The 12,714-nt window shown below is 38.7% G+C and overlaps 1 protein-coding gene across 1 annotated transcript in view; it reads right to left on the reverse strand.

Annotated features, from left to right (window-relative positions):
* The window catches only part of pappaa (pregnancy-associated plasma protein A, pappalysin 1a), a 121,639-nt gene that overhangs the window by 92,462 nt on the left and 16,463 nt on the right, over positions 1-12,714 (reverse strand). The window contains exons 3-6 of the mRNA XM_074690474.1: positions 6,888-7,033; positions 5,923-6,216; positions 5,626-5,818; positions 5,209-5,330 (exon numbers count right to left, since the gene is read on the reverse strand). Coding sequence (XP_074546575.1) covers positions 5,209-5,330; positions 5,626-5,818; positions 5,923-6,216; positions 6,888-7,033 — 755 coding nt within the window. The remainder of the gene's footprint in view (positions 1-5,208; positions 5,331-5,625; positions 5,819-5,922; positions 6,217-6,887; positions 7,034-12,714) is intronic.

A 12,714-nucleotide genomic window follows, 5' to 3' on the forward strand; every position in this document is an offset into this window, starting at 1 on the left:
AGACCAGAGCTTAGATATGGGTCATTCATTTCCTGTTGAAAAGCTGTCTCAGGGTCAAAACAAAAACCAATTGATTCCTTTTAGTAATACTTGATATACATTAAGTTCCACTGCACTAGATTTGCCACATTATCTCTCTGTTCATAGAAGAATCTTCCTCTCTTGGCTGCTCACAGAAGCAGCCAAGAAAAAATTGTGTGGTTGACTGACCACCATGTCACAGCCAGCTGTTGCTCATAAAACAACTCCTGGTGGTGAACAAACATAAATGCAGCATTAGACAAGATTTTATCAAGATTTTAACGATTAGGTTGTAATGTTGCATGACGAATGTCTCGATTTCCTTGGAGCACAGTAAATTTACAGATAAAGTTGGGATAAATAAAGTAATAAATTTACAAGAATACAGTTGGACTTGTAAGTGGTTTGGGAATATTGAAATAATTACTTTTAAGCAGACTAGCACCACATTACACTCCAAATAGAGAACAACTAACCGTAACATTATTAGGCTTGGTACATGACAATTTCTCATCAGTTAAGAACTAAAATCACCCAGGTGGACTAACAATGACCTGCACTGTCTACACTATTATTGGAATAAAACTGTTGATTCTATTAGAGTTATAACCATAAAAAAGAAGGTGTTGTAAACAGCCATGCACACTCTTAATACAACATTGACAACATTGTCATCTCATGTGACTTGAGATCAAGCAAAGACACTTTTAGAGGACAAATTGGTGCAAAAATGAATGAATCAAATGTCTTTGTGGAAATTCTATCAGAAATTATATATTGTGGGCTAAACAAAGAGAGAAGAAATGATCATCTGTCCAATGGAACTGGTTTCTCCACTGGTACTCCTCTACAAGAAAACAAGCTGGCTAGACTGTGTTGAAAATTAATTCCTGTTAATTCCAAATTTTGGTTTTGTAAATAAAAATGATTCCAGTCATTGTGCAACATTATAATGTTTAAATTACATTTTTTATTATTGTATTATTGAAAGAAAGATTATAATAATGTAAATGTCAGGTCTTTTTTAAATTCTGTGTGCTGGAAATAGTAAACAAACTCAAGACCTGATTATTTTGCCATTTTTTTATGGTACAAACCTTGGTCTTACCATTTTTGTTTGGAAGCTTACCCAAGAATTACACACTGGATGTGACAAATAAAAGATACCCTACAGTTTGGATTGAGAGCTACAGTGGGCTTATGGTGGATTTTTTTGCACCCTAGTTTGTTACACTTTTGACATTCCAATCCACTGGACTTTACAGGGAGGTACAGCATTTTAACCCCAAACAACAATTATTCTTTTATTATCTCTGACCACTGAACAACATCATGCATCGGGGAATTCTCAAATCAGCGACAGTGCAAGCCACTAAAAAATCTGCTGATCTAGCTCTATTCTCAAAAAATCTGATGTTTGGTGCAGTTAGCAGTAAACTATAAGATCCAGACAGGACGATAAGCGGCCTGCTATGGAGAACCACATTTAGCTGATGAATAAACAGGAATATGTCTGGGCATGAACACTTTATGCTGTGTAAGAAGTGTCTGGCTATCACTATCAGTGACGCAGTGTCACACTCTGTTACACACTTCCTCACTCAGAAATCAGGCATCAACCCCCTCTAACCTCTCTGCCTTGACAGGGAGACACTTCACAGACGCATAGTAGACAGACTATGTCTGGGGAAGTATTGGGAACCGATGTCACATCATATTCAGTTTAGAATATTTTGAAGGTTAACCCGTCACAGCTGTTTGCGTCTGTTGGTTGTTTTTCATCATTTGGCAAAATGCTACTTTTGGGGTCACGCCATGACAGATTTGACTACAGTGATTGGTAGCTGAATACACAACGGGGGACAAACTGATGAAGGGAGCCTCAATTATGAGGATGAAAACCAGCAGTTGATGGTGGCAAACTTTCAATCTATTTATTTTTTGTCTGGCGAATGTGATCATAAATTACACAGCAGATACTTCCAAAATACTTTGGCAGTGAACACTTTGCCATATCTTCTCTCTCTCTTCCAATGCCAAACAGCTTAATCTGCTGTTGCTATTGAGTCTTGTTTTGAGTTTCTGGTACCCACTTTAAAAGGAGCACAAAAAACAGTCTTTCTAATGGTTTAATAATTGTTGCCAATAAGTGTTATCAAAACAAAGAAATAATAATGCGCTGGTTTCATATTCTGAGATTCAGAGGTACATCCAAAAAGGCACATGCTCAATAATGCTGTTGCTGTCAATATCAGCTCTGATATTTATGATATTTATCGTTGTCAATGAACAGATCACATCTATGCTGATCAGTACAACAGCATTTCCATTGCGTGATATAACTTCATCTTTTTTATTTAGATAGGCAGTATCAGACATTAAACCAATTTGTCTAGCATTGGGTAAGTGTCTGTTCATTTTCATTTCTTTTAAGTTAATTTATGGGATCTTTTTCCTCACTTTATTGAATCAGATAGCTCAAAGGAGACAAAAAATGTGGGGAGCTGAGATGGGGGGAGGTCTGCAGCAAGGAGATCTTGACTGGGGTCGAAGTAGAAACCGCTGCGGCGAGGATTACATGGGGCCTCTGTACATGGGGCACAAGCTTGAACCGCTAAGCCAAACCAGTGCCCCTGTTTATGTTTAACTTGTGAGTGTCTTTGTACTTTCTGTTGTGTTACATATTATGTAACAAGTTGGTAGAAGGAGTACTTTTTGTTGTGGGATGGTTATCCTTGTTTGAACCTTCCTCAGTCTAGAAAATGACTTCTGTGTTGTTTAATATCAGACAAATCCTGAAGTCATGACACAACATTTCACTTTCACTTCTCATCATCATCATAATATCAAAGAACAATACATACATGAAACATTATGTACCGTCCATATACTGCAAAAGCACACAACTATTATTCTATAAGGAAGTCTGCATCTGCAAAGTAACGTACACACTTTTCCACATCTGATGGCGCACACACACATCCTGAACCTTTCACTTCCATTTATGCACACACTGCTGTTTTCAATCAAGCCAGAAACCTCCCTTGTGAATGTCACTAACCACATGCAATTCTCTTAACTATCTTGGGTGGTTTCCACCCCTCCCAACCTCTCTTACCCCCTCCCTGAATCCATATCCATGTGTGTTTTCTCCTCTTTTATACTTTGCTTTTTTCATGCAGCTCTTTCTGCAAGGCACAGAGTGGTCAAGATTTATGACGGGTACTCAAGCTCTCTGACCATGGGAGTCTTTCCAAGTCAAGTGGTGAGGACACAGTCCACAAATCCTTCGTTAACAGGTGCCATGTGTATGCATGAGGGCGGATAAATTCATGGAGACACCTGCATAGTCACGCAAGTGGAAATATGAAGGTATTACCTCTTTGTTCTAACTTAAGATCGCTTGCCTTGCAATAAATCAATATGTAGACTCTTCAGCATACTGTATGTAAGGGTTTATGGTTTGGATGCTAGAAAGTGCTGAACACATTTGAGCTGTCACAGCAGGAAACACCAGCTGCACTGTCCAGTGAGTAGCTGGTCAGAGCACAGTTAACAGTGAACGGGGAGCTGTCACAAACAGGGACCCTTTCCAAGAGGGAAAATAGAGTACAGTTTACACACACAGCTTGTTAGACAAGCCCAGACTTGCCCCTGGTACACACACTATAGCCTGTGTGAAGGCAAGGCTGAGTGATGTTGGAATCTATAGATCATCTAAACATGGACACAAACAGGCAGACACGTACTTCAAAAGACACGATATGAGAGAACAGTGTAAAATGTAAAAGTTTTTTGTTCTTCCCAGTGTGTATAGCTTTCGATAACCACCATTTCACTGTTATTTGTCAAGTTTAAATCAGAAAAGTTGTAATATAACCACCACTATTTTTTTTCTTTTATTTTTTATTCCCCAAACTTTTATATGAAATAAAAGCTTTCCTTGGTTTAGGCCTTAACTTGGCAACATATAGGAGTAAACTTGTTAGCCTAGCAGCAATAAGGGAACAAAAAGGAAATACTGCAGCTCACTGAGTGTCCACTGGAGGTTGACTCCGGAGCTACCGTAAACCATCTACGTACCATTTTTACATTTCAACTTAGAAGATATTATGTTTACAAGATTTTCAAAATCAGAGGGGAAGCTGAACTGATTTACAGTTCAGACAGGTTCGCTTTAGCTTTTAGCACGGATGCTTAAAGCCCGTCTCTTTCCTTTACAAGTAGCTCAACCCAAGTTCAACATTTCCAATATGTCAACTCCTAAACACTACATCCATATATTACACAGTCTATTATGTTAATATGTTAAGGGGTTGGAAGAGGATTTTTGCATTAAAGGAGAACATCTGCTGTTGTAAATAAGTCTATGTGTGCTCTTAATGCAGTGGGAAAAAAGTCCCAAATTCAGGACACAGTGTTCCCCACGTTTTTTTGTTTTTGTTTGGACAAGTGGAAAACAATGCTACACCAAGGATATTTATCTTAACGCAACCTTGTGAGACGTGTTGTTCCATGTAATTGTTTTTGACTTTAAAAGTACATTGAATTAAATATTTATTAGAAAGTGCGTCATATGGGAGAACAACAGCTTGCATAAAGAGTATTCAGAGCAGCACAGATGGGACGACAACTATTTTTATAGCATAAATACCTCACAATAAATGAACAGAGGAGATAAAACGGCTTTCCCCTCCTAAATTTCCCTGATTTCAGCATTTGCTGGACTTAAATCCCCCTAAACTGAAATACAAAAAGGGTGGATTTACCACTTAGTGTGATCTTTAACCTCTGTTTTGTTTTTTTTGGCCTAAAGTGTGGTATGGGAATTGTACCATACAGCACCATCCAGTGGGAGGCGACCTCTCTGATCCTTCCATGTTGTCCCACGACCCAAGTGTCATGAATCCAGTGAGTCATTTGCATATTTTAAGGTTGAGTCAGTTTCCAGATTTTTTGCATGTTTTATTATTGACTCAGAAAATAGAGGAAAAGGCAAAGTTCAAATCAGGTAAAGAGTAAATTGTGGATAAAAATGGATGTGGGGTTTCATTTTGCTTATTTACATAAGGAAATGAAGATATATTCCAAATTGTGCTTATATTCTGTAGGACAAGTGTGAAAAATGTAACATTAAAAGCACAAAGAACAATAAAAACAGGCTAAGTTAGTTATTGTGTTATTTACCTTCAGCCTCTCGAGGGGACCAGTGTCCAGAGGGGGCACATGGTCTTGGGGACGAGGAGTTGGAGGCGTACTGCAGCAGAACTCTCCCCTCCGTGCATTTATCACACACTGATCCCACTTCTCTAGGAAACCAACAGACAGGCACAGCAACCAACTTAGATACAGGCCAAACACATAACATTAAGTCAGCAGAAGTTATGACAGCAAGGTAAAATTTAATTCATTTGAAAAGAGTAAAAGAGTTTTAAGGTGCTGCTCTCAAAGACTTGGCTCTCTTAAAGGCCTTCATGTTGGTAAGAAAATGATACACTGTTAAATGACATTATCGTCACTGGAGCTCAAGCAATAATAAATCTCAGTCAGCTTTATTAGCATACACACCATCATCTGATTGGCAACCTATGTAGCTCATTTCACCTGTCGTAAAAGTGTCCAGATATGGGCGGAAACCATTCCAGGATGATGGAATTATGATGCTGCTCAACCACTTGGGGCGGCATGGGCACTGGAGGAGGTTTGGAAGCAGGTTGCCAGGTTTGGTAGATGAGATCCAGGTAGCAGTGCATCCTCGCCACCTGGTTCAGTGTGAAGGAGTCTGTACAGGCGTCATCTGTGGGTAACACAGGTTAAAGAGGAAGGGGGGGTGAGTGCATGTGTTCCTAAAAAGCACAGTCTACCCATATTTTATCAAATCACATAAAGGCTACATCTCACCTGCATAACTCATGTAGTTGTTGAATGGTGTGTGCGTGAAATGCCGACATCCGCATGTTTCGTTCCCCGGTTCAGGGTCATGGCAGCCTTTGTATTTAGGGGTCGGGTTAGTGTCTGCACAAAGATCTCCGGTCTCCATGGAGGGCTCTGTCTCCAAACAAGCATCATTACACGACTCAATCTCTGATATTCCTCGAAACACGTGGTAGAGTCCAAGGCTGTGGCCGATTTCGTGGACCATGGTGTCGGTGTGACCGAATGTGCCGTAGAAAGAGGGATTCAGCACAATTCCTCCTGAGAGAAAAATACAGAAAAATAAGATTACATGACAGCATTGCATTATTGCAGGGCCTCATTCAGCTTCATTGTCACTTCATTATATGTGTTACAACTGTGAAAAGCAGATATTACTCCGGGCTTGGCCTGCAATTTCTCAAAATCAACCAACCAGAATGGTGGCAAACATGTATCTGGGGAAAGTTGTGGCTTTCAGGTAATTGAATAATTGAAAATTTGTTCAACATTAAATAAATATTTCATGTGATTTTCAAATAATCATGTCATTATTCAAAATATAAGGGATTTTCAGGGATTTTTAAATATCCTAATTTTTGTGACAATTAAATGTGAGTTTCTTATGTTTGAATAGTTGTTCGAGTTTTCTTGTAAGAAAAAATTTACTTGTTGTGGACCATCTGAAAGCTATACACTTTGTGCTGCGAAATAACAAAATAGCATTCAATTTAGCTTGATAAAGCACAAGTGCCCCTCTGAGATTCATAAATGGAGAACAACATTAAGACTTTTAAAGTTCTTGGAGGAACTTATACAAAAAAAAAAAACAGATTTTTATCTCCTTCTGTCAGAAGAGGGTGGCAGATAAATTGATCAGTTAGCAGTGACTATCAAATAGTATTCTTGGTTAAAATCCCTAATATGTATGTGTGTATTTATCTGTCTTCTACCCAAATGTGTGAGGGCCTCTTTGTCCCAGGGCCAAGTGGCAACCCCGGCCAGGTCTTCATCAGAGGAATTGGCAAAGAAGACGTTCAGGTGAGTAGAGCCATCCAAATGCAGGATCTCTTTTAGCTCTTTTACATCCAAATAGGCTCTGGAAAGAAGCACAAAGAAAAAACAAAGAGCATTAAGTTAAGTTAATTGCATTGCAATGAAGATAGTCTCTTCCTCATGAATGGAGAATTCACCATGGGAAATTTTACAAACAAGAGAGAGTCTGTGTAGCTTTATATTTTCCATGAAACAATGCTCAAAATGAGGTCCCGGTTGATTTGAAATATTTCTAAATTGGCGATCACATCCTGCAGTTTGACTATCCGACAATTACCAATGTTTCCTTTTGACTCATTCAAACAACTGTCCAGACTTGATTTTGCACCTGTAGTGCGGTTATAAATGTCGTCACTTAGGTGAAATGGCTGTGAATCACCCCTTCTATCAATTTTGCAATTAAGACAGCAGTCCCTGATCACTCACATTTGTGTAATCGCAGGAGATTACAGACGATGTTGTTGTTGATGTTGATGTTGTTGTCTAGGAAGTGCAGGAAGCAAACAAACAGCAAAACACCCCAAATATGTTGCTCTGGGCGTTTTGAATGCTTTTTAGAGTTTTGAGGAGACAGGGCATGCCAAGCCGCAAAGTTTGTGTGTGGATGATGATGTCAGATGTTTCCTGCTGGAAGACAGAGAGCCATAACCACTGAAGTATTTTTATTTTGTCTGTTTTTGACAATCCTTATGAGAGAGCTATGTTTCCAGTCTGACATTCAATAAGAGAGGTCATTTCAAGTCACACCATGTTAGCACAAAACAGGTGTGAGTGGGAAGAAATAGACTGGCAGTCAGACTTGAAGCTCCTCTGGACAAAGTCATTCCTCTTAGCTATTCATTTATCTTTTGTGTTTTTAATTTAAAAGTTTTACTCTGTTTTCTTTTCACAACTAAATGTGTAATTCTTAATATTTCCTATAAAAAAAAAATAAATAGGAGAGGCTTTTTCATTACATCATCTGATACCTACCCCCTCACATAAGCTACAAGCATTAGAAATGACAGTTTAGAAAAAAATCTGTCCTGTTTTTGATGCCCTTGTTTGCTTTTATAATTAATAAGGGGCACCACCCTCAGTAATTGTCTGTTTCATACCGAGCAAAAAAAATTCTCACAGGAGCTTTAAAGTAATTTCAGGATTTTTGATTTTTTTATGCTGGGACATTTGAACAAAGTTTTTCGTGTATCTGATGCGTACACAGCAATCTAATTACAACCTTTCTCCAGTTTTGGGTAAAAACTGTACAAGACTCCTGATTGGCTGTCTTTTCTGGATACTCTATTACATAACTTAATCGTCACTGAAGCCCTAAATTTATTGAATGATTCATTACACTGATTAGTAAGCAGTGTTCATTGGACGTGGGATAAAGCTACCGTATGGAACCCTGCAAGCAACCTTCGTCCTGTTTTTTCCTTTATTTAGTCTCTATCTGTAGCACAAAATGTGCTTTTTTCATCACATCCCAAAGCAGCCTGACTCATTCATGCCAAACAGGGACTTCAATTAATTGCTCAGCTATTCGGATGTCCCCTTATCCATGACACAATGTTTTGTCTCAGCCCCGGGAATACTAACAGCAGTGCTAATGGCTGCAATCACTCAACACAATGAGATATCTTTCCAGCAGTGAAACTGTCATTCAATTTATGAACACATCAAACAAGTTTTTCCTCTATGAGCCTGGCTGGTGGTCCTGGCAAACAGCATCAACATGCTCTGTCATCTCTTGGAAGAGTCAATAATGTGTTGCACATGCTGATGTGATGGTTTATCATTTCTTTTGGCTGAGGAAGGATTTGGAAATAGATACGCAGTGGATAAAAAAGGGAGTTCATCAGAAACAAAACATGACATCGAGCCCTTTATCACAAATAAGACCCCCTTCAAATGTGTTGACCTAGTTTATATGACCTACTTGCCCACCATACATTTCTTACACTAACTTTGTTAGTGCTAGGATCACAAGATTAAATGCAATAACAAAAAGGCTAAACTAGTTTCTTGATACTGCACCTGATCACATACAGCACAGTGTTTCTCTGAGCTGGCCCAAACACCTATTCATACAAATGTATATCAAATGATAAGTAGTTGGCTTGTTTGCATTTGCAGGCTCAAAAATGTATGCCAAAGTCTCAAACTATGGCTTGTAATGTAACAAAGATACATACATATATAAGTTAAGAGTCAACTTGCGTGTCTAGCAAAATGTAAAGAAAGAGGTTGGAAAACTGCTAGCTGGGCTGCTTAACCTGTTAATCAAGACTTTCTAGATGTGTCGATGACATTTAGATTGACAGATTCAGGAATGATCTACAAGTTGCTGCATGGTGAGTCACGAACTGTATCTACTATCCACATCTGAAATCAGCAATTACTTTCATTGTTAGCTTAGATGCTTATCTGTTGTCAAATGTGGTAGCTCTGTGGTGTACGCTAGCCCAGCACCAAACATTACCTTGTAATAGAAATAGAAGACTAAGTAGAAGTCTATCATGTAATGTTAGCTTGGATGCTTATCTGTTGTCAAATGTGGTAGCTCTGTGGTGTTAGCTAGCCCAGCACCAAACATTACCTTGTAATAGAAATAGAAGACTAAGTAGAAGTCTATCATGTAATGTTAGCTTCCAGCACACATTTGTATTGCTAGTTTAAGTACCCCAATTAAAAATATCAACTTCAGCTGGTGACTAAATTGTGAGTTACAAAACTATAAACACTTACTGTGAGATGTTAGCAAATACTGTTAACAGTGTTACCCTGCTTGCTCTTGCCAAATGGCACTTATGTTTTGCTAGCTAGTGCCATATTGCTAAACTCACTTTAGCATTGCAACAACTGCCGAACCCATCTTTACATCCAGCAACAAACTGTCACAGCAGAAAATGCCAAACCAGTCTGTAGTCACCTACAGTTTACAATACTTGACTCTTAGCACTTCAGCAAGCATTACATAAGCTAGCATTGCAGCTTTCACATGACTTAGGAATTAGATATCTTAGCAAAACCATGCCAAATTTAGACAATTAGGAAAGTTTAAATGACTTTTGATGGTTATATTTAAATCAATCTTGCCATGATGCTCAGTTAATCTGCTTTTACACTGCCACATAATTTATTCTACATATTTAACTTGATTGTGCTATATGGTTCATTCGAAATAATACAGTTTAAGCACCAAAGGTCCATTATTTGAATTTCCTGCTCAGCTGAGAGAATCAAAGCCTTATTTAGACTACATTGCAAACATTTGAAACGTGAAAACATGTTCTTTTTTGCTGCATGATTTTGTAAGAGTAAATGCCATGTTTTGCTTTTCAAAGTGAACGTCACATTTGTCCCACTTAGGTGAACTTGTGTAAATAGAGGTATAAAAGCAAAAGAAAGATCAAAGACCTTTTTGAAGTATGTAATCCTGGAGTGTGCTATTTATATTTGCTCTTCTACTCAACAGCTGACTCAAAATAAAGGTATTTACATTGTATTTATAGTTGCTTTGTAAAGTTGTGGGATGGTGTAAGGTGGATCATTCTGCTACACAAAGACATTTGATTTGATTGCACATAAGTGAAGGAAGTGAGGTTTTCACTGGCAGTGTGTAAAGGTATAGCTCACCCACTCATGACATTACACCTCTAGGCCGGCTTTCACAAGTTCTTGAACAACTGTGGGGCACTGGTTGACCTAGGTACCTTATTACCCTGACTCTCTGCCCACCGAGCAGAGTGTGCTTGCCTCTCTGTTTCACACTGGCCAATAGTAACTTGCCCACGCACGCCTCAACCCTAAAGACAAGTGTACTGTGCTCAGGCACTGTACACTTCTTTACTTTGGCACACTTCAGAGAGGTGTGCTTGTACATGGTATGCTTGATGTATCAGCACAAGCACAACTGGCGCAAAGCATGTATTCAATGACATATAATTGCAGTGACTGCTGCTCTCGACAATCATTTTTTAACAGTGACAGGGATGTTGGAGGGCTGTGTCAAATGACTTAAAAGAAGCCAAAAAGTAACTGAAGTTAAAGCCATGTTCTTTGTGTTCATCATTGTGCTTACTCTGATGGGACGGCGCCTCGTTTAAACAGACATTTCACAATGATGTAGGTCGGCCATACGTGTGATTGGAGTACACGCACATACGTGAAAATGTGAACCCAGCAAATGCACTCCTTGAGAGACGCCCCAAAATTGTGCAATTAAGGCTTTCAGAAGGTCTCTTGTGTCAATCAAGAGGTAACAGAGGGCCCCCATAGTCCCCCCTGTAATTCACACACTAAATACAATACTATACAATTGGATACTATACAATACAATGTGATACTATATGATATAATGCTTTGCTATAGGATGTGGTACCATACAAAATGATGTGGTACAGTCAAAATGATGTAATACAATGGGATGTGATGCGATGCTATACAATTTGTATACATTATGATGCTATAAGATATGATGCTACAGGATTCAATGCAATGTGATAAGGAAGGATCCTGAAAGATACGATATGATAGGACAAGACCTGATAGGATAAGATATGTTCTGTTTCACTTCAATATGACTTAATACGAGGTTTGATTGATAAGAGTTAAATGGCCTGTAATAGCAGTTATATCCATATGTATCTGCAGCATGCAAGGAAAATGCCTGTGATTAAAAAAAATCAGTATTTTTAAATAGTAAGGTTATTTTAGTGTTAGTGCTGAGTTAGTTTTGATGTTTAAAAAATGAAACACATTAAATGGCCTGAAAAGAAAATCTTATGGGTATTGAAACATTCTTGGAAACAAATCTAAAAAAGCCTTTAAAATGAGGCCAGCAGATCCAAAGTGTCCCATTTTCTTTTTTGAATAGTTAATATAATATTCTATGATACTTACACATTGGAAAAGAAATTTGTGAATTAAACATTAAAATTTGAGTGTAAAACCCAAAGGTCTCAGAGCATATGTTCACTGTCGCCTACAGGAAGCAACTTAAAAGTCAGTGAGACTGTTTGGGAAGACTTTACACCAGTGATATAGCTCTCCCTCTGTGACAGGCCTGCTAAGGTTACCACCAATGCACAAATTCATACACAGAGTGTTTCATAACATCTCCCCAACCCATGCTGGACAAATCTGTCTGCCTCAAATCAGAAGTTGGATTAGGAGCTGCTTAGCAAAGATGCAGTGTTCCCCCAAAACAGACGTTTCGAATAAAGGGTTCAGTGTAGCAGACACTTTCTTGAAGCCGATGCAGGAGCAACTGGGGGCACTCTCTGAGTGTGAGGGAGAGAAGAGATAACATAGGGTCTCTCGTCCTAATAATTTCAGGAATTTCATTATTTCCTTTGAAAATATTTGTCTAGAGTTTTTGGACATGCATGACGGGGAAAGGGGTCACAGGGGTTTGGTGTAGAAAGGATTGAATCAGTGCTGATTCTGAACAGAAATTCTACTTGGGGTCAAATCTGAGCTACTTGGAGTTCATTTATTTGGGAAAAACACACAGTGCATCACGTGCTTAGGTGATGCACCCCAGGGGACTCTAGGATCAAAAGTAGACGGTATCATGTTATCAATTGAGCAAACATTTTTTCTCTGCATACCCACATGTGCAACAGAGTTGTATTCAAGTCCAAGATTGGAACTTGAGTCTAACACAAGTCTCTGTTTTCAGAGCTTATTGTTTGACTTGGACTTGGCCACTGGTGACTCAGACGTGAAAATGGACCC

This window comes from Halichoeres trimaculatus, unplaced genomic scaffold, assembly GCF_033239565.1.
Source record: "Halichoeres trimaculatus isolate MK-OKI-2021-1 unplaced genomic scaffold, fHalTri1.1 fHalTri1_scaffold_16, whole genome shotgun sequence".
NCBI classification, from domain to species: domain Eukaryota; kingdom Metazoa; phylum Chordata; class Actinopteri; order Labriformes; family Labridae; genus Halichoeres; species Halichoeres trimaculatus.